Source organism: Falco punctatus (genome assembly GCF_963210335.1).
Source record: "Falco punctatus genome assembly, chromosome: 4".
Lineage (NCBI taxonomy): Eukaryota > Metazoa > Chordata > Aves > Falconiformes > Falconidae > Falco > Falco punctatus.
The window spans coordinates 62,997,929-63,021,960 of NC_137583.1; the positions used below are offsets into that span (position 1 = coordinate 62,997,929).

The 24,032-nt window shown below is 40.8% G+C and overlaps 1 protein-coding gene and 1 long non-coding RNA gene across 2 annotated transcripts in view; one reads left to right on the forward strand and one right to left on the reverse strand.

Moving 5' to 3' along the window:
* Positions 1 to 22,902, reverse strand: part of ADARB2 (adenosine deaminase RNA specific B2 (inactive)) — a 353,051-nt gene extending 330,149 nt beyond the window's left edge. Inside the window, exon 1 of the mRNA XM_080385114.1 lies at positions 22,192 to 22,902. Within this exon, the coding sequence (XP_080241240.1) occupies positions 22,192 to 22,291 (100 nt within the window). The 5' untranslated portion in view covers positions 22,292 to 22,902. The remainder of the gene's footprint in view (positions 1 to 22,191) is intronic.
* Positions 1 to 24,032, forward strand: part of LOC308062895 — a 209,440-nt gene that overhangs the window by 26,103 nt on the left and 159,305 nt on the right. The gene's annotated exons all lie outside the window — the stretch shown is intronic.

A 24,032-nucleotide genomic window follows, 5' to 3' on the forward strand; every position in this document is an offset into this window, starting at 1 on the left:
TAAATATTAACGGTTCCCCGAGTGCCATAATGATGAATTCAGCGCAAGAAATGCACTTTAACATGAACTAGTTTAAGGTACACATGTTAAATTGGTTTCTTTCAAGTATTATTAAGAAAAGACTGAGAAAAAGTCAGTGACTTGAAGTGCAGGATATGAAGGAGATCTGTATGCTTTTTTGTGTGAAGCTGAACAAGTTTTTCACCCTTTCTGAAGAGTTTTGAAAGCTTTCTACTCTTTCAGGAAAGATATGAAAGCATAGTCTATGCCTTAACCAAAAGCTGAAAAGCAAATAAAAAGAATCCCAATTCCTTCTCTTCTCATTCATGACTTTCCAAGTCCCTGAATGAGAAATATTAAAGTACTAGTTTCTTAACTACAAGAATAATTGCAATATTATTAAAAACTGTAGAAGGCAAATGAAAAAAACTGCTATGGGATTTTTGTGTGTGCATTTGTATATAAGTTTATATACTCCTTTGATTTGCCCTTTGATTTTTTTTCAATAAATCTTCCTTGTGCTAGTAACAGCAGATAGGACAAGATTCTCCCTATCTTTATTTTATAATTATGACCCAGCATTCCTTGTGCCACTGATCATTCCCTCAGGCAGGCACCTGGCTGTCAAAATGAATAGGAGCTAAACCAGCAAGTTCTTCATAGCTAAAGCAGAACCACACAGGATAGAGCCAGATCATGGTAGTCTCAAATATCTAATAACCACTCTTAGACTTAAATAGGAATTACGGCAGGATTTTGTAAAGCCCATTGTTAGCACCTCCTGAGTGTTAAAGAATTGATCTGAAGCTAAAGAAGTACACAAGATATCTTTTTTCTCATGTTCCAGTTCATTTGTGCTTTAGTCATGGTGCAAATAGGAGTTTCAGAACCAGAGAGTTAGTTGATGTTATTTAACAAATTTTATAGGAACATTCCAATGATTTAGGGCTTTCCTTTCTGTTATGTTTCTTTACCCATTTATCTTTTTCTAATTTCTTTTCTGATATTCTGTTCCAATAATCCTTAACTAGCCATTAGCTTTTATTAGTAAAGCTAAAATGAATGACACTAATGTGAACAGCATAAAACCTACATTGACCTACTTGCATTAAATGAAGGAGAATGGACCTTATAGGTCTGTTAGGTTGTCCAATTTACTCTTCCACTTAAAATTATTGATATTTCCTTACCATGATCTAGATATGTAGGTTATGCTTAACTCTGTTTGAAAGCAACACAAATATAATACACAGTATGTTCTTACTCACCCCCTGTTCTGAATTACCAGCAATTCAAGAAATAGTCAAAATTGGTGGTTCCAAAAATTGGAAAAGGAAAGAAAAAATGGAACAAGGTGGCAGATGATCAGCTTGACACAATTAAATGCTACCTATGAAGCTGATATAACCCAATGGCATTTTTTAAGAGAATGAATTATCCTCAGGCATTTTTCTACTCAGGTAATTTTGTGCGTTTCTTCTCTTCCTTGCTCTGTCCAGTTTTAAAGATCCAATCCTGACTGAACTGCCGAGTACTCTTCTCTAGCACTGGTTTTAACAGAACAGAAATGCCTTTTGCACGTCACTAAGGTTTTCCAAGCATCGCACAATTAAGCAAAATAATTAATCACTGTCAGACAAGATCAAATGTCAAAAAAGTAGCCTTTGGAATTTCACCTGCAGATTATACATTTAGCTTCCTCAATGCCTAGAAATAAAACTTAATGCTAATTAGTTACATTGCTATTACTTTTACAACAGTAACCAAGAAGTCCCAAATTAGATCAAGACCACGTCATTTCAGACATAATTTGTGTTCTCTAAAGGTCTCACAGTGCAAAGAGATTATAAATAATAGTGATGAACATATTCTGTCTGCCCTCATGGACTCTATGAAGAGGGGAGGCAATCAAGTTGCCACAGTCACAAAAAAAAAAACAGCAGCAGAGTCAAAAGTCAAAGTCAGGGCTCCTGAATTTAACAATTGTGATCATCTTTCCAATGAACTTTGCAAGCAAACAAGATGTGTGTGCAACTACCCAACCGGTTCTCCTGTATTTCTTAAGATGAAACTTAAGAGCAAAATGACAAAGACTTGTTCTGAAAAATCTACTCTAAAAACCCCAGTCTAAGGTACCAAGAAAAATCAACCCGCTGCCTCCATATATATGCACTGAAAAAAAAAGTCAAGCTAGTATTCACAGATTATTATTTTTTAATAGTTCTGACCTCAAAGCAGCAGCTCACATTCCCAATGTTACAGGGAAAGGAGGAAAGCAGAAACATATCAATCACTCAACAAAGAGGCTTGTCAAGGAGCGGGCATTTTTCTTTTGTAGCATTTTCTTCTCAGCAGCTGCCCACGTACAGCCTATCAGGAGATATCTCAGGTGTCCATCCGAGTATTTTTCTGCACTCTCTCCACTGTTAGTGCTTGAGTTTAATTTATTTGTCAAGTGTTCATTTGGGAGTAGGACTGAGTGGTGGGGAACAAGGAGAAATGCATTTGTTTCAGTTTGCCCCATCTCCCTGTTTTTTATCTATACGCAAATATTTACATCAGACTTGCTGGATTTCTGCATCTTTTAGGATTTTTTGTAATTAATTCATTCTCAATATTCTCCTCATTTCCATACCTCTCAAATGTCATTTCATCTCTTTTGATCTGCTTCCATTTCTGTTCTCCCTTCTCCCTCTTTGCCTTCATGCTCTTTCTGAATTTTGAAATGGATTTTGCTGGTTGATAGAAGAATTTGAATTGCTTTCAGAGGCTGGGCCTTGGAAACACAGCATAGCAGCTTGCTTAATCACATTTATCACCTAGAACCTGTATAATAAGGGTGATACATAGGGTGTGAGGCTGCGAAGCTACTAGTGAAGATGAGCTAATGGACCTTGGCCAGCCTTAATTAGAGTTTCTAAGCCAAACCTTTTCCTCCTCTGGCCATGAATGTGTCAGCCGATCAGTTTTATAACAGCTGTCAACCTCTTCTGACTAGTTTATCTTCATCTTTCCTATTTTGTGCGTTGACATGGCACCAAAAGTTATTTCCCTGCAGCAAAGGGGTCCTTCGCTCTGCTGGTGGAACAAAAAGTGCCTCTTTTACAGGGCAGCCGACCCTACCTCAGGAGGGGTCATGTATGGCATGAACCACTGCACCCTCAACTCTCTGCACCTTCAAGATATGGCAGTCTGGCACTTAAAAAAAAAATATGTGTGTGTGTGTGTGTGTGCGCGCGCGCGTGCGTGCGTGTGTGTGTGTGTGTGTGTGTGTGTATATACACCAAAAGAAAACAAAAAGAAAACAAGCAAAACAAAAAACCAAACTATCACCTCAATAAATCCATTACTGATGCTTTGGCACCCAACATGAATTTCCTTGCCTGCCAAAGAGGTTAGAGTGAAACTTCTTTTCCTATTTCAAACTAGTTTAGGAAGGCTTATCAGTTGTATATGTAAATGTATAAGTGTTTCCCAGTGGAAAGCTTCCACTCAGCTGTGCAACATGTAAATCAAAAAATGCTTTCTTAATAACAAGGGCTTGTTTTGATCAGGATGGACTGATAAATTGATTTCAGCCTGAGGATGAAGAAGGCTGGGCTTTCGGCATGTAAAATTGGTAAATATTTATCTTCCACTTTTGTTCTTTCCCAGCCAAAAGCATCTTAAGAGAGCCATCTGTTTTCTTGCCATAGAAAGAAAGAGATTAGGGTTACCATGCTCCCTGTTCTTATTTATCTGATTTTACCTTGAATTAATTGTTAGAGAACCATCCCCATTTCAGAAGGTTTTAGTTCTGCCACTGGCTAGGATAAAGGCTGCTGTTTCTATACACTGCTTGGCTTGTTTGTCTCCGGGGTTTTTATTTCAGCAAGAATGGCAAAAGGAATTACACTATTCTAGTGCAAAATGAATGGGATTTCCTCATTTCAGTTTATTATCTTCATCTATTTCTCTCCACTAAAGAAGACAGAAAAGTCCCACTCATCCTCCTGCCCTCCCCTGGCCGCCAGAGAAAGTGGCAATTGTACCATTAAGCCTCGAGTGCTTTACATATGCAAACATAAACAGAGAGCTTACAGGAAAGCAGGAGAGATCTTCCCTATCCATATGTTCATCTCCTTCCCTTTACCTAAACCAGACGATTACCTCAGCAGCTCAGCTGTGTTATTGAGACATTTCAGCGTGAAATTTGTTTTTCCTCACTGAACTTTAAGCGGAATTTCAAGTGCCAAGTCTCCAAAGCCAAGTGGGGCTATTAAGAGATAATTACTAATTATGCTAATTTAAGAAGTTGTGCTATTTCTTTCCCTGGTCATTTTATCTGCAGCTCTCCTGAGAGAACAGTCCCCATTCAATGTTAATAACCTTTCCAAGCTAAGCATTCAATAGAGGACAGTGTGTCCTAAACCCTGGAATATTTTACAGTTAATCTAGATCTGTGGCTGTAAATTAGAAAGAGAAGCAAGTTGCACTAATGCTAATGACTTATGTTATTAATTTTTTGCAGTAACAGAAATATCTGATTCCTCTCCATTCATATATTGATATAGCCTTTTGCTGATGGTTTTGTTTTAAATGAAAGAGTTCTCAGTGACTTGAAATTCAGTACACCAAGAATATTTTTCAGTGATCATCTTCTAATCCCACTATTGCAAGCTCCTATAATAACAGATTAAAACAAAGAACAGATTTGATTTGCATTTTCTAAATGTCTCATTTATTTTTGCCTGATTTATGTAAAGGTATGAAGCATACCTTTCCCAGGTTCTATACACTGGTTTTACTTTTTTTCTTTTCTTTTTCAAGACAGTAGTTACTGGGTGGATCATATTAGTCTGTGAAGTATGCCGGCAGAACAAGAGACTTTATTATTTTTAAAAATAAAATACTGACTTTAGGTTTTATCTGATGTATCACTCCATCCCTGTTCTGTAGCGGAACATATATATTTTATAATTTGTTTGTGGAGTGGCAGTACCCAGAGCCTTCTTGACTTGTCTCCCCTTCCAAACACAGAGGCACCAAGACAGCCCTCCTGCCACCCTCCCTTGTTGATAAAACCTTGTTTCTCTGCTCCTTGGAATGGTATGAGCACGATGGCCCCAGACAACATCCAGGATCCGAGCACCCTGCCTTAGGAGACCACGGTTACTCTGATGCGAATTCCTGCAGTACCTGGGCTTGCGGGCATCCTATGGAAAGCCTGGGTGCCTGAGAGCAGCTCCATGGGATGCAGGCTGCAGGGCCACCCTCTCTGTGTCAGCACAGCATGAACACCATAACCAGGCGGTGGAGGACAGGGATGTCCGACAGCAGAGGAATAACATGGGCACAAGCGTGTGCCCGCAGGGAGGGCAGGGCCTGGCCCACCGGCCCTCGCTGCCTCCCCCCGCAGGGCCAGTGCTTATGGGGGCTGTGGCTGCCTTTGCAGAATAAATAAACCCCCGTCCTCTTTGGAGCTCATCATCTAGCTCGGTAGCTTGCTAAATCGCGTACCAGCAGGGTTTTTTAATGAGTAGAGTCCCTTGCTTCACAGCCACTGGCGCTGATGCAGCTACCTCCAGGCCCATGTCCGCAGGGGCGCTGGGCGGGGGGCTGCGCAGCAGGGCAGGGGCTGTGCCATTGCAGCCACAGCTCCCACAGCTCACCAGTGTGCTGAGCCACCTCGTCTGGCCAGGCTGCGGTGGGGCCAAGCCCCCTCTGTGAGATCCTCTCACTGCCGCCTGACAACATCAGCCGGAGCCTCCTCTGAAGACCAGAGGCTGCCCTTGCTGCACGTTAGGGCCCCAGGAGGGAATTTTTAGCAGAGTTTACCTCCCTAAACACTGGCGGCAGTGCGCCGGCAGGAAGGGGACACAGGTGTGCTGCTGGATTTGCCCTCACGCTGCCCACCGAACCCAGCAGGGCATAAATGGCTCCAGGCACGCATGGGGGGCCATGGCTGTGGTATTGCAGCTCAAGAGGAGAGTGCAGAAAACAGGAGACATCCAAAATATTTTAATAGGAATCGGGCCTATATTCTACCTTTTTTTTGCCATTTGCAGCAGCTAGATGCAAACTAACTAAGCAAAGATCCCTTCCACGCAACCAAAATAAAAATGAGGATTGAGCAACAAGAAAACAAAGGATAGCAGTTCATGCTTTGATTTTTCACGATTTTAAAACCATATGCAGGACTAAAACCAGTGGGCAGATTTTTTTGTTTCAAGTTAAAGAAAGTAAATATTCAAAATCTTGGGTAGCATCTATTTCTAGAAAATGTAACACGCAGCCCTCAGCCTCCGGTTCAGTACTCCCAACATAGGAGTGGGAGGACTGTGCTCACATGAGACATGAATTAGGGCCTAAAAATATGTCCTAGTAATAAAGGAGGAGATAATTTGAAGTTTCAGCTTTGCCAGTTTCAGAAAAGAACTTCATTTAGCAGAAATCCATTTTGCAAGTGTGTGAACCTGCCCCCAGACCCCAGATAACAGTCAGGTAAGACACGTCTTCCTTGCTGAAGGGGCTGGGGGAGCCAACAGGCCACTGTGCTCCCACCATGCCACCAGCAGACATAAGAAACACGGCTGTGTGACCCCCTAGTAACAAACCTCTCACAGGTTCATGTGAGCACATCCAGCAGAGCTGGCTGCTATTTGGACCATCCTGTGACCCCAAAATTTCAGCAGCTCACTCACACACACCAGACAGAAGTCCCTGACCTGCATCTGGACAGACACACACAGGGTTCATGGACTTCCTAAAACAGCGCTATGGAACACACATGCAGAGGCAACACAGATGAGTGCCTTGCGTGCGAGCCTCACATCAGCTCTCCCGGTGGAAGACACGTTGTTATAGGTGGGGTCTCGCATCTCCCCTAAGCCCCATCAACCCTTGAGACACTGCTGCTTCTAAAGAAACACTCTCTTGCCCCAGAATTCAGTCTAACCAAGTGGCATCAGAGCCAGCTGCTCCTTGCTGAACATTGCTCTCCAAAGACAGAAGCTGAGGGGAGGCCGAGAAGAGAACAGTGCAGCTGGACAATAGGAGGCTGTAAGTGAATAAACATCTGCAAGAGATGAGATCTCTTTAAAAAAAAAAAAAAAAAAAAAAAAAACAAAAACCAAAAAACAACACACCACCAAAAAAACAAACCAAAGAGAAAAAAAGAGGCAGTTGAGAGGAGGATGCTGTACCTCCTGAAAGGCCTGCAACATTTAAAATTCGTTCTTCCTGGAGAACGAAGTGAGCACTAGAGACTGTTTCAAAATGCTTCACGGGCTCCGTTAGTCACAGACACACTTGCTCTGTGCACTCTGGAAAACTGGCAGACTGGAATCACAGCCTCAGAAAGGCACTTCACATTGCTAATTCTAGCCGAAATGAAGTTTTCTGCACATGTTATTTCTTATTCATATTTGCAATTATTTTTTAATCTAGTATCTACAAAGATAGCACAGATTTGTGAAAGAAATACAAAAATCAGTTAAATTTTTTTTTTACATTAGCTGTTTTCTTTCCTCTTTTATTTCCATAATGAAAATATTTATAACTATATTATTTTACAGTATTGTTCCAAAACCTGCAGTAACCCTGTTGGGAAGCATTGGGAGCTCTCAAAGATTTTGAAAGGCTCACATTGCATGAATAACAGAAATGCATATTTGCAAGAAACCCCAGCAGCTGGTTACCACCATCAGGCCTTTAACCAATGTAAGACATTATATACGGAAGAGCCTTAATACCCCACTTCGGCCCAGTTCACGCCAAAGAGAACAGGGTCCTTCGGATGACCAAGTTCATGTGGGTATCAGGAGAAACAAGCAACTTCTGCATAAATTATGTGACACTTGGAGACACCCCCTTACTTTTGGGTAAAGAAGTCCTCTCTGTGCTGCTGCCTGTTGCTTGAGACTGTGACTAGGAGAGAAGGTTGGACAAGCAAAGAAATAACTGTATGTGCCACTTTTCTAGCTGTCCTGACAAATGTACAACATCTTGGCAGAATTTCTCTTCCACTATTCCTTCACGCTGTGAGGGGGGAGAGGAAGTTTGCCATCCCATGATTTCCAGCTGTAAATAGGTAATGGCAAATGGATACACAATCCCCCTTCAATCCCTTGAAATGTCAAACCTGGCTATACCAAGACACATGCACAGCAAGTGCAGCAGAGAAAAAATGTTCCCTGCAGAAGATCTGAGAAAACAGGCTTCATGTGGAAATCTTGACAAGGAGCTGAGGGAAGCTCAGACCTGAACTTCTGAAGAAGCATGGTCCCTTCACTGCCACCAGCAGTTGGTACAGCTGCAGGTCTTGTAATGTGATTTTCTGAAAACCATAGGTTCTGGCATCCTATGATTGAATGAAATTTTGGATTTATTTACTTTTCATAAATATACAAATAAATGTACGTTTCTATCTCTCACCTTTGCAAAGAAAATTTTGAAAATATAAACTGATTAAAGTTCTGAAACAAACAATTCATCTATCATTATCTTTTCCCAGCCACAGTTTCTCTAAGTTGATTCTTGAAAAAATGGACATCTGAGGTCCAAAATTTCTATAAAAGAATGCAAGTTGTGGACTCCTTGACTTTCACCATTTCCCTGTAGCCCATCTGCATGGATTTATTTTCAGGCGAAGAGCCCAGATAACACAGAGTGTAACATTTCACCCTTAATAAAGAACAAACAATAATCACGATGCGTACAAGATGCAAAGAGGTGAATTACAAGGCAGATGTTCAATTTTGTCTTTTCAGCTAAGATTATAAATGGTCTGAGCCTAAGAGAAAAATTCAGAGCCTGAAACTGAAGGTTTGCTAATTAATCAGTTATAACAGCATAGGGGATTACAAAACATGATTAAAACACACTTAAACAAGAAAGACAAAAAAGGATGGCAAAGGGAGTATGGAAGCAGCTCTGTCAACAGAGAAATATCTCTACACAAGCTGGTGAAAACGATGCAGCTTGTAAAAAACTTGTGCTTAAGAATCAAAAAACAGCTACAACAAAAAGACAATGTTATGAACTAAATCCATTCCTGGAAAATTTGTCCAATGTTTATTAAAAAAATCAGGGTTTGAGCCAAGCTTCTTATGAAGCCTAAGACAAAACTTCCAGTGAGTTCAGCCCTTTATATAAATATGCATACCTGTTAATATACGCATTGCTGGAGCACATATTGGCACATTAATATGCATAGTACTAGAGTGACTGTGTTTAAGTATATAAATAGAAATTGAATATAAACATATGCATTCATAGCTTTGAAGTTCCATTACTAACAAAACAGCGTAGAGAAATTATTAGCATTTTTACATTATGATTTCTGTTTAAACCAGATACTGAACTGCTACTGATTCTTACTTACGAGGCATTCAACAGATGGGGAGTCTAGACTGATAACTTCTGTGCTATGCAAGTATATTTTTAAAACTCCTTAAATGTGAAATTCTGATGCTGTGTTGCAGGGACAAAATAAAGTGCTTTCCTGAGCATGCAATTTTATCTTCCTTGTTTTCTTTTTGAAACTCTAATCTGGCAGTGAACTACTACTGATAGTGCCAGTTAGCATGACCATAACCCCTATAAAAATTACTACCAAGGTCAATCTCCACTGAAGACAACATGACCTCACATGTGAGGATGACCTATGAGATGAAGGTCCCATAAGCAGCAGGGGCTGGTGCACCTGAAAAAGAAAGATTCCCATGTAACAGCACAGGATCGGGCTCCTATTCTCTTAGTCTCGATTCTGCTCTCAACCTTTCCCTCTTTTCCAGTGGAAATAAACAAATAAATGGTGCTTTTGTTCACAAATTCTCAACAATGGTGATGCATGCATATTTTCTGTAATATTGCCTACTCAACAAAAATTAATCTACAACTTTAATGTACGTAATGGTTGAAAGTGAACATTATACAAGTGAAAAGAGAATACATTTTTTTTCTAGTTTTGGGAAATGAACGCAATAAAGTTTTATTCCTTTAGAAATACCGCTGTTTACTATCTACACAATTTTAAACTATATTACTTAGGTAGCTTTTATTTGTGTGGTTCGTTACTTGCCCTAAGAGACTTCATTTGTTCAAAGTATGAACTTATTCTAGATTTAAAATAGTAAAAGCAAACTAATATAAAACCATAATGAAATCACCTTCAAATCTGCTTACATTCTCACTTTTCATACACCCCCCATTCACATAAATAATCCCCTAAATTTCTCTGAGATTATTCCAGCAAATCCTATGCCCATCAAATCCTAAAACATGCTCCACCTGCTAGTGAAACTATAACAGTAATTGTCTGGGCTTTTATCTAATGAATATGCATTACAGCAGTCAAAACAGAATTCTAACTTAATCTACATTACTGGGGAAAGTTTCTGGAACAAGCTGTTGCAGGGAAATTTATGTAATATGTTGTCAACATTCGGCAAAGACAAGCTGTCTGCTAGAAAGGGCTGATGGAAACCAGTTTCCAGCATTTGGGCAGGGAGCTGCATTGTTGCTGTGCTTAAGCCATGCTTCTGGCCACAGATGTGCTGCGAGCATCTCATCTCGTCTAGCGTGCCTGCCCACCTGTACTTCATCTCTATGCAAAGCCTGTGCTGACAATCACCGAGAGAAGTCTCTTTTTGCCATGTGGGTTTCAGTGAGTCATCATCATCTCTCCTACAATGCACAAACTCACTGATACCTGCTGGAGCCCGGGGAAATGACAGATGGAAATTCAGTCAATTGTCTGTATGAGGTCTGTGCATGATTGCATCTGCAGACAGGTATGTGCCCGACGCCAGCATTTGAAACAATATAGCATGGGGCAAACCAACAAAAGGAAAATTACCTGAAAACAAGATTAACCAAGATTAAGAAACCACTCTCTTCATCCAACTGCCTGCATATGAAGCACACATTGCTTTTGCGATAATGGCCATTATAGTAATAGTCTCAGCCCCTTACCACTACTTTTTGCTGTCTCCTATTTCTGCCTAAACAGCGCAGAAACCAGCTTTACATGCCAGTGTCAGCGAAACATCTATTCAGCTCAGAATGTGGCAGGAAGATACGTTTAGACGTGCTAAAACAGAACGAGCCCTAAGGAATACATGCTGGCAAGTAAGTGCATTAAAGAATTTTTATATGTAGACAGTTTTTTGGAAAAGAGTAGTAACTTCTTATTCAGTTTCTGATTCCACAAAAAATTGAAACATTTGCATATTTGTATGCAGATCTTGTTACTTATTATTTACTGTTTTTCTGAGCAGCAATAGAAAGACCGAACAAGTGGTTTTGCTGTTCTAAGGCCATACGTTACCTCAAAGACCTTCAATGATATATTATTGGTCTTATCCAGATAGCAATCTCACATATACTTTCATTTTCATAATTTGTATGAATAACAACTGCTTTAGTAGGTGAGGATACAAACAATGGGTTTAAGATAGTAACAAGGGGAAGAAAGAGAAGGGTGTTTTGGTAAAGAAAGAAACAAATTTAAAAAGTGCAAATATGTGATAAACACATGGATTTTCCGTGTTACATACATGATGTTTTATTTTAAGACCAACTGGCTTTTTGGAGCCTTTGCGGTTATCTTTTTAATCATTAACAATAGATTGAGACAGCTTCTATATTGTTTAATTCATACTCCCGTTAAAACAGCTCTCTACAAGACCCAAAGCAGCATGTAATTTGTTGCTTCTTGCTTTAAGTTAATTTTGGAGACTCTAAGATGAGGACTTAGAGTTTTCTGAGGCAAAATTAAAGTATAGGGAACAGAATTTTTTAAATTGTTTTTAAATTTTAGAATTTCTTTCCTGGACTTAGAAACCAGGGCTTGGTTCTCTTTTTCATCTTAGAATTCTCTGCCACATTTTAGTCAGATTATCTTATGGTTAAAGAGTACAGTCAATTTACAGTAGTTTTAGCTAAAGTGGAATAGACGGCTGGTCTTCCAAGAAGCACGTGCATATACAAAATTGATGAACTACAGGCAAGGCACAAATGTAGGCACTGTAACTAAGATGTTTAATGGAAAGTTATGAAATATAGATACGATCTAATCCTACTGAAATTAAGTGATTCATTTAAAAGGAGAATCCTCATTTTTTAAAAAAAATCTAACAGTTTGAATCAATTCCATAAGCAAATTCTTGTAACATCTGAAGGCATTAATGTATGTTATAAAAACGGAGTTATTCTACAGACATGTCAGCAATGTGCTGCTAATATTGAAGAAAGTTTCCTTTTAAATATAACCTCGGATACACAGAATACTTGCCCTCAGCATGTATAACAAGCTATTCATGGCAGAAATCAAAGGTCTCCAGGAACTGAAGAGCAAAAGTGATTTAACACCAAAGAAGAATCTGATCCCATGTATTTGTTTACACATGAAACAGGTAAGTAAATAAAAAGCCCTCTTTCAAGCACCACCAGGCAGAACTGTTTTGCAAACAACTGTAGCAGGCTGCCTTGCAGGCAGGGATTATACCTGCTCCTGCCTGCGAGTGCTGGCTGCCTGCATGCAGCCTGGCACACCGTCCGCCCGTGCTCCCAGGGACCTGCCATGTCACACGAGTATTTTGCAATGATAGACCTAAGCGATGAGATGCAAAGACAGAAAAGATGGGTACGAACGAGAAACAGTTCCTTTTGATACTTGGAACTGGAGCTGCTGCCTCCTGAAGTCGTATCTCTTGCTAATTAACTCTGCAAACGATTAAATGCCCTGACTCAGTTTCCCTCTCTGTAAACAGGGGGAATGTGGCCTCTCTCTGTCTGTAAGAGTTAATAACGACTTTTCATAAATACTTTGAGCATCTACCTAGTCTGATTACACTGATGCATTTTTATTAACTCTGGGCAATAAGAGTCCTTGCTGGCTGGGGTGAGTTGGAATTATCTAAAAAGGATGATCTTCATCACTGGCAGGGAAAATAGTCCAATGTGCATTACATCATGAAAGTATAAATTTAATAAGGAATTCACTGGTAGCCTTCAGGAAAATCTGCCAAAACTTCTTTGTCTATGGTTTCTTACCTCATTTAAGCAGAATGTATCACCTGCCTAAAGATGTGCCTGAGCTAACTGATCTATAAAGCAGTGTTCTGTTAAACTACTTCTATTACTAATCACATTTCTAAACTGAAAAAGGCAGTTTCATTTCTGACTAATCAAAACCAGTGTACATTTTTTTTTTTTTGACACCTAATAACCATCTTCTGGTAACTGGCACTGTTAGTATCTCACTGCCTGTTTTTACCTTACATTTCACACCTTGTATTATACCGTACAAAGATTCCAAAATTCTTCAGTTTTTTTTTTTTTTTTTTAGCAAAACAAATGCAGAAATAAAGTCTCATTTTAAAAGTATTATTGGCAGCATATGAGTTAACCTAGAAAGACTAGCTTTTGGCTTGTGCTGGCAGAACCAAAATGCTTCACATTTATGCTTGAGTACTGTATATTCCCTCTTCTTTCTGTGTATGAAATCTAAAGGATTTGCAGTGAAACTTTTTCTTAGAAGTATCAAATGACTTGTGCTTATGGATTCTAGCAGAAGGCACAAAAAGTGCTCCTTGTGGGCACAGCACCAGGTAAAGCAAACCTCTGTCACACAGCTTTAAAAACTGGCCATTATAAACATGAACTGAAAATGAGTCAAGTATCTTTATTTTAGAAACAGATTTTACAGACACACATCAGATGCTTTAGCATAAATAAATTATAAACACAGATCAATCAATAATCTTTGCAGCAGTTGCAGCTGGAGGAGACCTGCTGTCAGTGATATTAGAAAACATTCCCTTTTTTGTATGGTTTCTTTTAAACTCCTAAATTTAGGAGCAGCAAGAGCTGAGCTCCAATTTAATTACCATCTGCGCTGCTCAACAATGGAAGAAAGACAGACCACTGCGGCTCTGCCCCTTGACTCCCCAAATCACCCTTCATACTGACATGCAAATAGCAATTCACCATTGGCATGAGGGAGCAAAATTACAACCTGGAAGTCAGCTAATGAAAGCTAATTTCAGTTAAATATTGCTCAAGAATCCATAGGCATTTTGCCTGGCGGTTTGTGGCAGGGCTGCTGGCATGGATGTAATACAGAGCACAAGCTCAGGGTTGGCTTCTGCTCCCAGTTGTGTCGGTTCTTCCATAAGATTCAGCTGGAGAAAGATCAGCACACAAAGAAACTTAAGCCCAAATCCACCTTTTTGGTAAAGGTTCAGGTGCTTCCTGACATAAGCATCTGTCTTCAGCATTCTGAATTACTTAGTTACTCAAAAAACATACCTACAAATATAGAACATAGAACCACCCTTTTAAAATCTCACTTATAAGAGGTTTCTTTCATTTGTTTTTTTTTTTCTCACTCTAAAAAAAAATAATGTTATAGTCCTTGTTCAGTTCTGTCTTGTGATTTGTCTGTAAGACCATCAGTATTACATAGAGGAAGATCATACACAAATATTATGAGAATGTTTATACACATATTTTTAAAATTACAAGTTTATACAACACATACAGATGGATGTGTATAAACACACAAATTATACAAACGTATTTTTTTACACCTCTAAAAATACTTCAATGTAATACAAAAATCCCTTGTGTAAATATTTTTTGGACTCTACAGGCTTAAAGACCCTTTGTCTAATATAACTTGGAGTTTATTGTAGTCATTCATTTAATACTACTAGACAAGTGAAGCAAAAGTTTATATTCCATACAAAAATATATGTACATATATATTAAGGCACGGGCACATGTATATAGGAGCATAGTTCTGCCACCCTGACTCATGCTGGGAAGTTTCAATTTCAGTTTTACTGGGAGTAGGGGCAGCAGCAGCAGGCCTTATGCAAAGGTAATACATTATTAGAATTGGCTTGAAAGCTGTCATTTTGCATTTGTTAAACCCCACTATTTATTCCTTAAATAGTCACAGTCTCTGAGAAGTGGCAAGAAGCGGGCAATTGCATAAAATTAGTTGTAAGTTTTCTTCTATGGAGATGGAGGTAAAATATCTGTCAATTTGTACTTATTTCTCCCCACTCCTCCCAGCAGCTTTGACTCTTCATGCTGATGTTTCATTAGCAGTTAGAGAAAAGTGACTCTGCTAATAATTTTGAGCACCATTTCTCTTATAAGGAACAAAGATAATGTAAAAAGGGGGGGGGGGGGGGGGGGATATCCCACTTTAACATGAAGTATTTTGCTGAGATCTACTTACTGCCCATTCCTCAGCCCTGAACCGCACATAAAACGCCACCAGAACTGGTGGTTTCAGAAACAGCACTCACAAGTGGCACACCTCCAAAATCAGATTCAATAGTTGGTACAGCAATGGGACCAAAACCTCACCCAGCAGGAACACTTTCACAAAGACATTGTTTGCAAGGGTAATCTCCTACTACACAATATTCATCTGATGATGATGCACAAGCAGTCATGCCAGTAACTGCTTTTTTTCTGCTTAACAAATCATTGCATTTTTAAAGTTTGTATCCCCTTTTATGCCACTCTTTTGTTTCTTTTTGCAAGGGAATAAGAAACAGGTCGTTATCCTAACCTCACTACAGCATCAAAGTAAGAGACTGGGAATCAGTCTCAACTTCAGTCTCTTTCTACATACATCATGCAGGGCGTTGAGTGGGAACGGAGAGGAAGGCGACTTAAAAAGCCATCAGGAATATTCCAAGGAAATGCGCCTGCCTTCCTCACAGCTGTGTTCCCGGTTTTGGGAGGCACACGGGCGGAGGGATGCACATTACCACTGCCGCGAAGCCAAGCAGAAAGGCACCTCCTGAACTGCCGTGCTACAGCTTCAGCTGTGACAACAGGAGAGTACAACAAGCCTCACAGTGAACAGGAGCGATTAAACTGCCTACAAATCACCTTCCCATGTAATCCAAGTGAGTCAGAAATCAGATATTTTCCTGAAAAAGAGGATTCATATCTCATATTAAAAAACCCAAATCCTTCTTAATGTATCCTACCTAAAGGCCAAGCCTACATCCACTGAAGCGAGCAGCAAACTTTCTAACATTAGTCTCAGCTGAGCTAATCAAATAACTCAACTCCCTATGCACACATAAGTTCTGTTTTTCCATAGCTTGAATGAATGTATTTCCCAGGCCAGCTACACACTGTATCAACAGAAGAAGTCCTTTCACTCCTATTAAACATGCTGAAATTCTGTTTCCTTAAAGGCCCCCGTTTTTGTGAATAAAAGAATCCGAAATAAATCAGAGTAGCCCGTTTACCTTCTTAAAAATCTTTCCTTCTTTAATATAATTCTACTGTTTTCTTTCTTATCCCCAAAGTAACAATATAAATCTTAACAATTTTCTTCTACTGAAATTTTACACATCTCTAATCCCATATTGCCATATGTTTCTGAATCCTCACTATTTCTAGTACTCCTTTTGGAGCGAGTAAAGCCAGAATGAAACAGAATATACCCAGTGAAAATAAACCTTTAATTCATTAACGACACTGTAATATTAATCTTCAATATTAGCCACGCTGCTCTTCACGCACTCTGCCCTGCTCTGTGCTTCCCCTGTTATCACGCTTTATTTAACAGAGATTTTCATTAAACCATCCATGGCGATGTCCAGTCCTTAGTTCAAAGTGGGTATTGTTAATTCAGAACCCAAACATACACCTTCATATTTCAAACCTATCATACGTAGTAAGAAATTCTAGACTGACTGAAAGGTGATAACACCATCCATTTAATGCTTTCTGTTATAGCATTAAATTTGATTATTTTACGACTCGGAGAGGGTTGCCTATTAGTATGGGTTGACAAGCTGCTTCCACCAGTTAAGAAAGCAGTCTTTTTAATATATTATATATCACAATGTGCTGTTAAAACTCCTCTGGGTTCGCTGCTTCATTTCAAATTCATATAGCTGGGAACAAAGGTCGGCTAGAGCAGAAAGGTAAGCACTTCGTTTTACTACTGGAACTTCAATAATTCGCAAGCAAAACGGGCTGTTTTACACAGAAAACATCAAGTTCATCACAGATGCCTTGAGAATGTTTTATCTACCGATGTGTATCAGCTTTTTTTGTCTGGATAACTAATAGTTTACATGGAAAAAACGGTAAACTGCCTGAAAGGTTGTAGAGATAGTTAGCTGTAAACACAGGGATCAATTCAGGTTCATTACTACTTGCAAAACATATACAATATTGGCCAGCAGTAATTCAAAAGTAGTACAATTAACAGAGATCAGACAGACATTTTAATGTTGGCATTTTTAATGCAACTTGCTAACCTAAAGTGCATTAAAGGAACCTAAGAAAACAGTTTGCGCAGACCTTTGGTTACTTCAATATTTCATAAGGCATTTTCATCTGATCTTTAATTTTTAGTGTAGTGTTTCCCATTTGTAGGGTATCCCTTCAAAAGAGATGCCGTTAAATCTTTTGAAAACTCCATTAATACCACTTAAACTGGAATTTGTAAGCAAAGCTCTCACCTTATGGGAGAATTTCCCTACCCAAATCACCAAGGAGAAGCTACAAAATTTTAAGCAATATGAAGCAATTTCCAACAGTATGAATACTTTGCCACTAGCTTTATACACTTCTGCATCACCACTGAAAAAAGCAAAATATCTGACTTAATTTCTGTGTTCAAAAAGGCAAAAATGGCTATATAAGTCCTTGCTCATGTAAGAGATGGTCAATATTTATATCAGTGGTTTTTATACTTACATAATTAATATTTTGAGATAAAAGTTGATATATTTTATTCCCTCTGAAAGTAAAATGCGCCATTTTATTGTCCTCACACTTACGTGCTGTTGCTAGGTAGATACAACTCTGCTATAACCCAATCACTTGCTATTTAGATATGGACTCATGAATCCCATATTTTTATTCTAAATTTAAGTTCAGTCATCGTAGCTAATGTCCTTGATGCTATCTCAAATTGCTGTCATTACATGGATCACTAGAAATTGGAGGTAACAGTAAAAAAGAAAAGAAAAAAAGAAAGGTACCAAATTAAATGATGGATAAAGGTTTAATCAATTTAATTTTATCACTAAATCCAGTCCCTTCCTCTCGAGCTGTCAGGGGATGAGATAAGCGGAACACATCCTGAAGCACGGCACAATCCTGTTGTGGGGAAGGAGTTGTGTCCCTGAACCTCGCCAAGATGAAACACGCTCATTTATTACTTTGGCATTGCAGGATGATGAAGAACCAAGCTGGTTTCCTCCCTCCGTTCTCAGCACAATCTTTCTATTTCATTAATTTTTCATGGAATTTCATTTCACAATCATTTTGCCTCTCTCACCCGCTTGCTGCCTTTATTTAGTTTATTCTGTCAACTTTTGTTTCGTGTCCTATTGTACCAGCAGCAACCTCAGCCATGCTTTCCACCACATCAGGGATACCATATTCCCTCCCGTTTCCAGTAATTAACTTTAATTGCTAGCTCTATAAAATGTCATTACAAATAAGGTGGCTTATTTGTTGTCTTATAGTGTAAAATAACCCAGAAGGGGCATACCTCCAATCACCCATTTCACACTAACTTTCTATATGTTGATTTCTAAGAAGTTGCCGGAGGCTGCTGAAGTGTGGCGTTTTTAGTATTATCACTAAAAGGCAACTCTGCTTTTGTTTGGTCTGCTTGTAATCATTTATCTCAGAAAACAAGCCTCCTTTTCAAAATCTATACCACAGGCTATAAAATCTGCACAAATCGTGCCGAGGCCACTGTGCTGAATTCTGCCAGTGCTTTGTCATACTCCAGAGCCCTGGATGAAACACAACAAGAACCCACAAATACAGTAACTTTATAAAGCCTAAAAATTTTCAGTGGATTTCTCTAAATCATTAGGCATAGTTTTCTAACATCTACTCATTTTATACACGCAGATTAAACAGAGAAAAACATAAAATACGTATTAATGCTTTTACACACAATTACTATGCAGACAATCTGGCAAGCATCCATATTTATTTTTCATTAAGTCTTTGAGAAACTAAGATTTTTACTTCCCACTGGGAGTTAACATACTTATTTTCTAAAAGACAATGAAAATATTCCTACCTACACTAATTTAATAAATGGTTATGAATATTCACATTTTAGCTTTTTAACACACTTTGTGAGTGTAGTGTGAAACTGAATGAAATCTATGTTTGCAATGTGATATTCATTGCATGGACATTCAACGTTCAGTCTTCAAGGCAGGATCTTTATACTGACAGGGTTGCTGGATTTCACAAGCGCAAAAATAAGATGCATGCAAATTAATTATTGGACAATGTTATTGTACACTGGAATCACACTCAGTGTCCTACACTTTTCAGTGTTCAGTTTGCATATATGGAAATTCTCTCTCTCTTTCAGCAATTTTTTATTGTTTTTTAGCCTAAATGCACAGGGAAATTCCGCTATTCAGAGAACACTGTTTGCTTTCCTTACTTGAACTTGCTTTCTGCCCCCAGGAAACTCCTAAAACCAAACATTCAGGTGCAAAAGAAATGGAGTAAAGTGTTATAGCCAGACACACTAATTTATAATTCACACTAACCAGGACAAAAATATGACTGAAAACACAGAAAGAAAATCAGAAGAGGAAAAATGACGCTATTAAATAGAGAATAATATTTACTTCTACTGCTACACATTCCTAGATATTCTATCAGGCAATGTCTCAACCTTATTTTAAGCATAGTTCATATGTAACGTGTAATAAAATATATTAAGTTGTGTAAGTAATTTCTTGAGTCCATCTTCTGAAGGAGTGGGGATGTGACAGAGAATTTCATTTCCTTGCTCTGATTAATGCTCAGTTTAAATTTAAGTCTACAGTGATTTATTTTTTTTTTGGCTACATGGGTCCATAGGTATCTCTGTGTGTGTAAACATATGTGTGTAATTACAGACTTTAAAGCATCTACTAAAAGTATTCTTGCTATAAACAACAAAATATGTGCTGGAGAATAGTTAAAGGCCAGTGTCTTTGATGTAATTCGCTACAAGGATTTTTCACAATCTATTAAACAGATCAAACCTGCAAAATAGTGGAGCCCATATTCATTCTCATAAAGGCATAGTAATTTATGAGCCTAATAAACATTTTCTTGACCAGTCTCCAGGATAGTCAGTTTTTTAAACAACACTTTCGCTTTAGACACCACCAAAAAAAGACACAGAAATAAATGATCAGTAAATAAACTAGCATAATAGTAAAATCCAACAGGTTTTATACTGGGCATGCCTGAAGTTACATGCATTTTTTGCCTGCACAAATTTACAGGAATGTGTATTTTTATGAATATATACTGTGATGACATAAAATAAAATCAAAATCACAAGAACACAAGCATTGTTCCCCATAATTAGTGTACTAACCAACTACATTATTTGGAAAGTGGCTGCAGTAGCACATTTGGAGGAATAAAAAAATTTAAAAAAATGAGCCTTTCAAGTGCATTCTTATTGATATTGGTCAGCCAAGCACCTTCCAGAATGCCATCAACCTCCAGCTGTGTATTCTGCAAATAGCTGCCATCTACCAAGTTATTGTTTAGGAAGTTTTTGTGGGTTTTTAAAGACATTCAATTTCCAACTTATTTTGGCAAAACATAGAGCAACAAAGGACACATCAGAAAAGTCTTATTGAAAGACTCACTTTTTTCTGCTTTTTAGAAACAAAATTAACACTTATGATTTACAACAAAGCAGTTTTTCTCCATTGCATCGGTTAATGGGTTACTCTTTCCTCTTGGCCAAGTGCAGGGACGCTAAAGCTAGACTAAGTTTGCATGTCCCTAAAAAAGTAGTTTTGCTAGATTAAATACAGCATAAAGAAGTCTGCAGAGCACAACTTCAGCACAAGCAGATTTAAAGAGACCGAGTACAGAAGGTGTCTCTTCACTTAAGTGTTTTAAATTAATTCTGTAACAGTAACAGAGACCAGGTGTCTGCTAAAGACACAGGGTAACAGTCAAGGTTACACCCCTACTCGAAGTCCTGATATATCTGCATGGCTGTTTTCACGTGTGGCCAGGTCACCATTTGTTACTGTGATTTTGAATAGAGAGAGTTCAGAGATGAAACTTAAAACAGTGACAGTCCAATGAGACAGTCTAGCATGGAGCATTTGACCAGCTACTAGACAAAGGCTGCTCTGACACCTTTCTAAAAAGTTACCAACTACTGCGCCTACCGGCTTTACCGTAATCAATAATTAAAAGACACGTAGCTAATGGCACCTACGATCAGGTTTTCTAAAATCCGCAGAAGATATAGCATATTCAGCCCGAGTTGACCAGCTAGCTAAAACTTGTGTTAGTCCCGCACAATGATGACAATTCCAGCTTAGATGCTATTTACTGCCTAGGGAAGCACCTGGAGTTGGCGCCTCCGCAATGAAGCGCCTTGCGGCTGGGCACCCTCGGCACCCTGCTTCTCCTGTCCCTTTATTTCACTTTAAAGTGTTCACAGCCTGTTAACTTCAGCTTTTGCAGGCAAAACGTCAAAAACCCGGCAGTAGTGTGTCATCCCTTCTACGGGAGGGGAAACAGGACAGCCTTGCGAGGAGCTTTTATCCAGGGCACAGTCCCCATTCGCAATGACACCCTGTAGCTTCACTTTCCGTGCTTAGGGCAAGTAGCGCCTTCCTAAGGAAGGTCGCTCCGGGAAGGGGGACAGCACCGAGACAGCCGAACTCGGTAGACCTGATCTACAAAAAGACAAGAAGAGGTAGCTGCGGGGGGCGGCCCGCCGGCCGGGCTGCGCGCTGCCCCGGGGGGCTCTGCCCTGCCAGGGGCCCGGCCGGCGGGCGCGGGGGCGGCGGGGGCTGGGTCCGCGGAGCCCCCGGACGGCTCCGCCGCGCTGCCCCGGACAGAGCCCACCGAGCCCCCGCCCGCCGGCACCCCCGCGGGGGTTCGGCCTCAGCCCCAAACGGAGGGGAGGGGGCGGAGAGGACCCGCCCGCGGGGCAGAGCCGCGGCCTCTCCGGTCTCCGGCCGGACCCCGCCGGTGGCGCAGCGGGGAAGGGGCCGCCCGCCCCGCACCGGCCGTCGGGGCAGCGGCAGGGCCGGTGCCGGTGCGCCATGCCCAGACAATAAAAACAGGAGCAGCCGGTGTCGTGCGGGAGACCGGCAGAGAGCGGGAGAAAAAAAAAGCCAAAGGTGAAAATTCCCTTACCTTTCCTCTTTGATCTCCTCCTCCTCCTTCTCTTGGACTTGCATTTCAGCTGCCCGCTTGGCCCTCCCGACGCCCTGCTGCTGCCCAGGACGGATGTCATGCCCGTACTTCAGCGGCACGGCACGGCACGGCACGGCACGGCACGGCACGGCACGGCACGGCAGCGAGATGTTTTCCTCCCGCGGAGTTTCTCCTCTTTCTGGAGGCGGCTTTTATAGCGCGGTGGGTAGGGCCGGCTGCTCGGCGCTGCCCAGCGCTCACGGCGAGGGGTCGCGCCTCCGCCCCGACGTGCCGGGCCCGGCCGGGGCGATGCCCGGGGGCGGCTCTGCCGGCCCCGCGCCCACTTTTTGCACCGCTGCGAGTTGCTGGGCACCGGCCGCTTTGAAGCCAACGGTGCGGGGGTGGGGGGTGGAGGGTGGTGGGGGGAGGCGAGGGGGGCGGATTTGCTGCTGCAAAGTCTCCCGCAGCCCAATCGCTCCCGCCGCCCTGCTCTGACATCAGCTCCGCCAGCCCTCGCCCCCCAGCCCCGCTCCCCCTGGGCGGCCGGCTGTGCCCGGCACCCGGGAGAACGCGAGGGAGAACGGCCCCGCAGGGACCGACAGCATCCTGCCGCCTGCCTGGGAGAAGTCGGAGGGGCAGCTTGCAAGAAGGGAGGCTGCAGGCTGGATTTCAAGCCTTTTCTGGTTTTCTTTATTGCTCCCCCCCCACCCCCCACCCCCCAACCCCATTCCTTGTTTTCCCCCTCTTCTGTTTTAGACCATGTGGACACTGAACACTGCTTCCAGAAATACAGAAATGCCGCTGCTGTCTTCCCCAGCCACACACTTAGTAGCTAGTTCACTAATTGCGTTGCTTATTATTCCCAGGGAAAGAGTATGAGTTTCTGTTGAAGGATCCCTGTGTCAACAAACCTTATGCAAGCGGATAAGTGTAGCGATTCCCCTTGAATCTCCGGTTATTTTTCAGGTATGTGCTCTGCTAAATTCAGGACCAAGGGCAAAAGCTCTGTGAAAAGAGGAGTGTGTTGTCGCTCACTCATACATTAACACTCCGCAGTGCCTCATTTAGGCAACTGTGCAATTAAAGTGTCGGGAGCAGAGGGGCTTTTACAGAGAGGAAAGATGACAACAGCATTCCTATGAAAAGCTTGGCTACAAAGCATTACATGTTCATTACAAAAAGCCCAGATATGCAACAGATAAGATACTGCGTTAAGTTACAAGGGACCTACTGTTTCTGCACTCTGTCCTCCTTAGTTATTGTCTAACTTAAAATTACGAATCTGGAAACCTACGCAGCAGATGGAAAACAGAGGAATATCAAGAAAAAATCATGCTAAATAATTAATGTCATCATTAGTGCTTACTGCATTTGTAGTTGGCTGGAGGAGCGCAGTAAACCCCTGTTTATCGGAACTCCTTTAATCTAAAACTTCCTCTTGCTGGAATGTAGGTTACCCAGCTCCTGCTGCTAAAGCACTTCCACTGCAACTCTCCCAGCTATTAGAAACCCTCTGTGTTTGGCAGTTTTAGGCCTCTGTCATTTTTGGATGAGGCAGAGCTACACATTGCACAGATTTTCAAATTAAATAAACACAAATATTTCCATGAAAGTCTCTAAAAGTGCTCATTAAACCAGGGTTTGGATAACACAAGCGTGACAAGGTGATGTCACCTCTTGGAGCTCACCCTTCACGAAGCAGGTTGCGTATGGTAAGAAGGCCCTATGTACCCTCACTTCCAGCTATGTGGCACAGCACAGAGCACAGGGGGGAACTGCCTTCCCTACCTTACCAGCTAAGGCTGGAGAGCCTGTGAATTCTGACCCACATGGCTTGAATG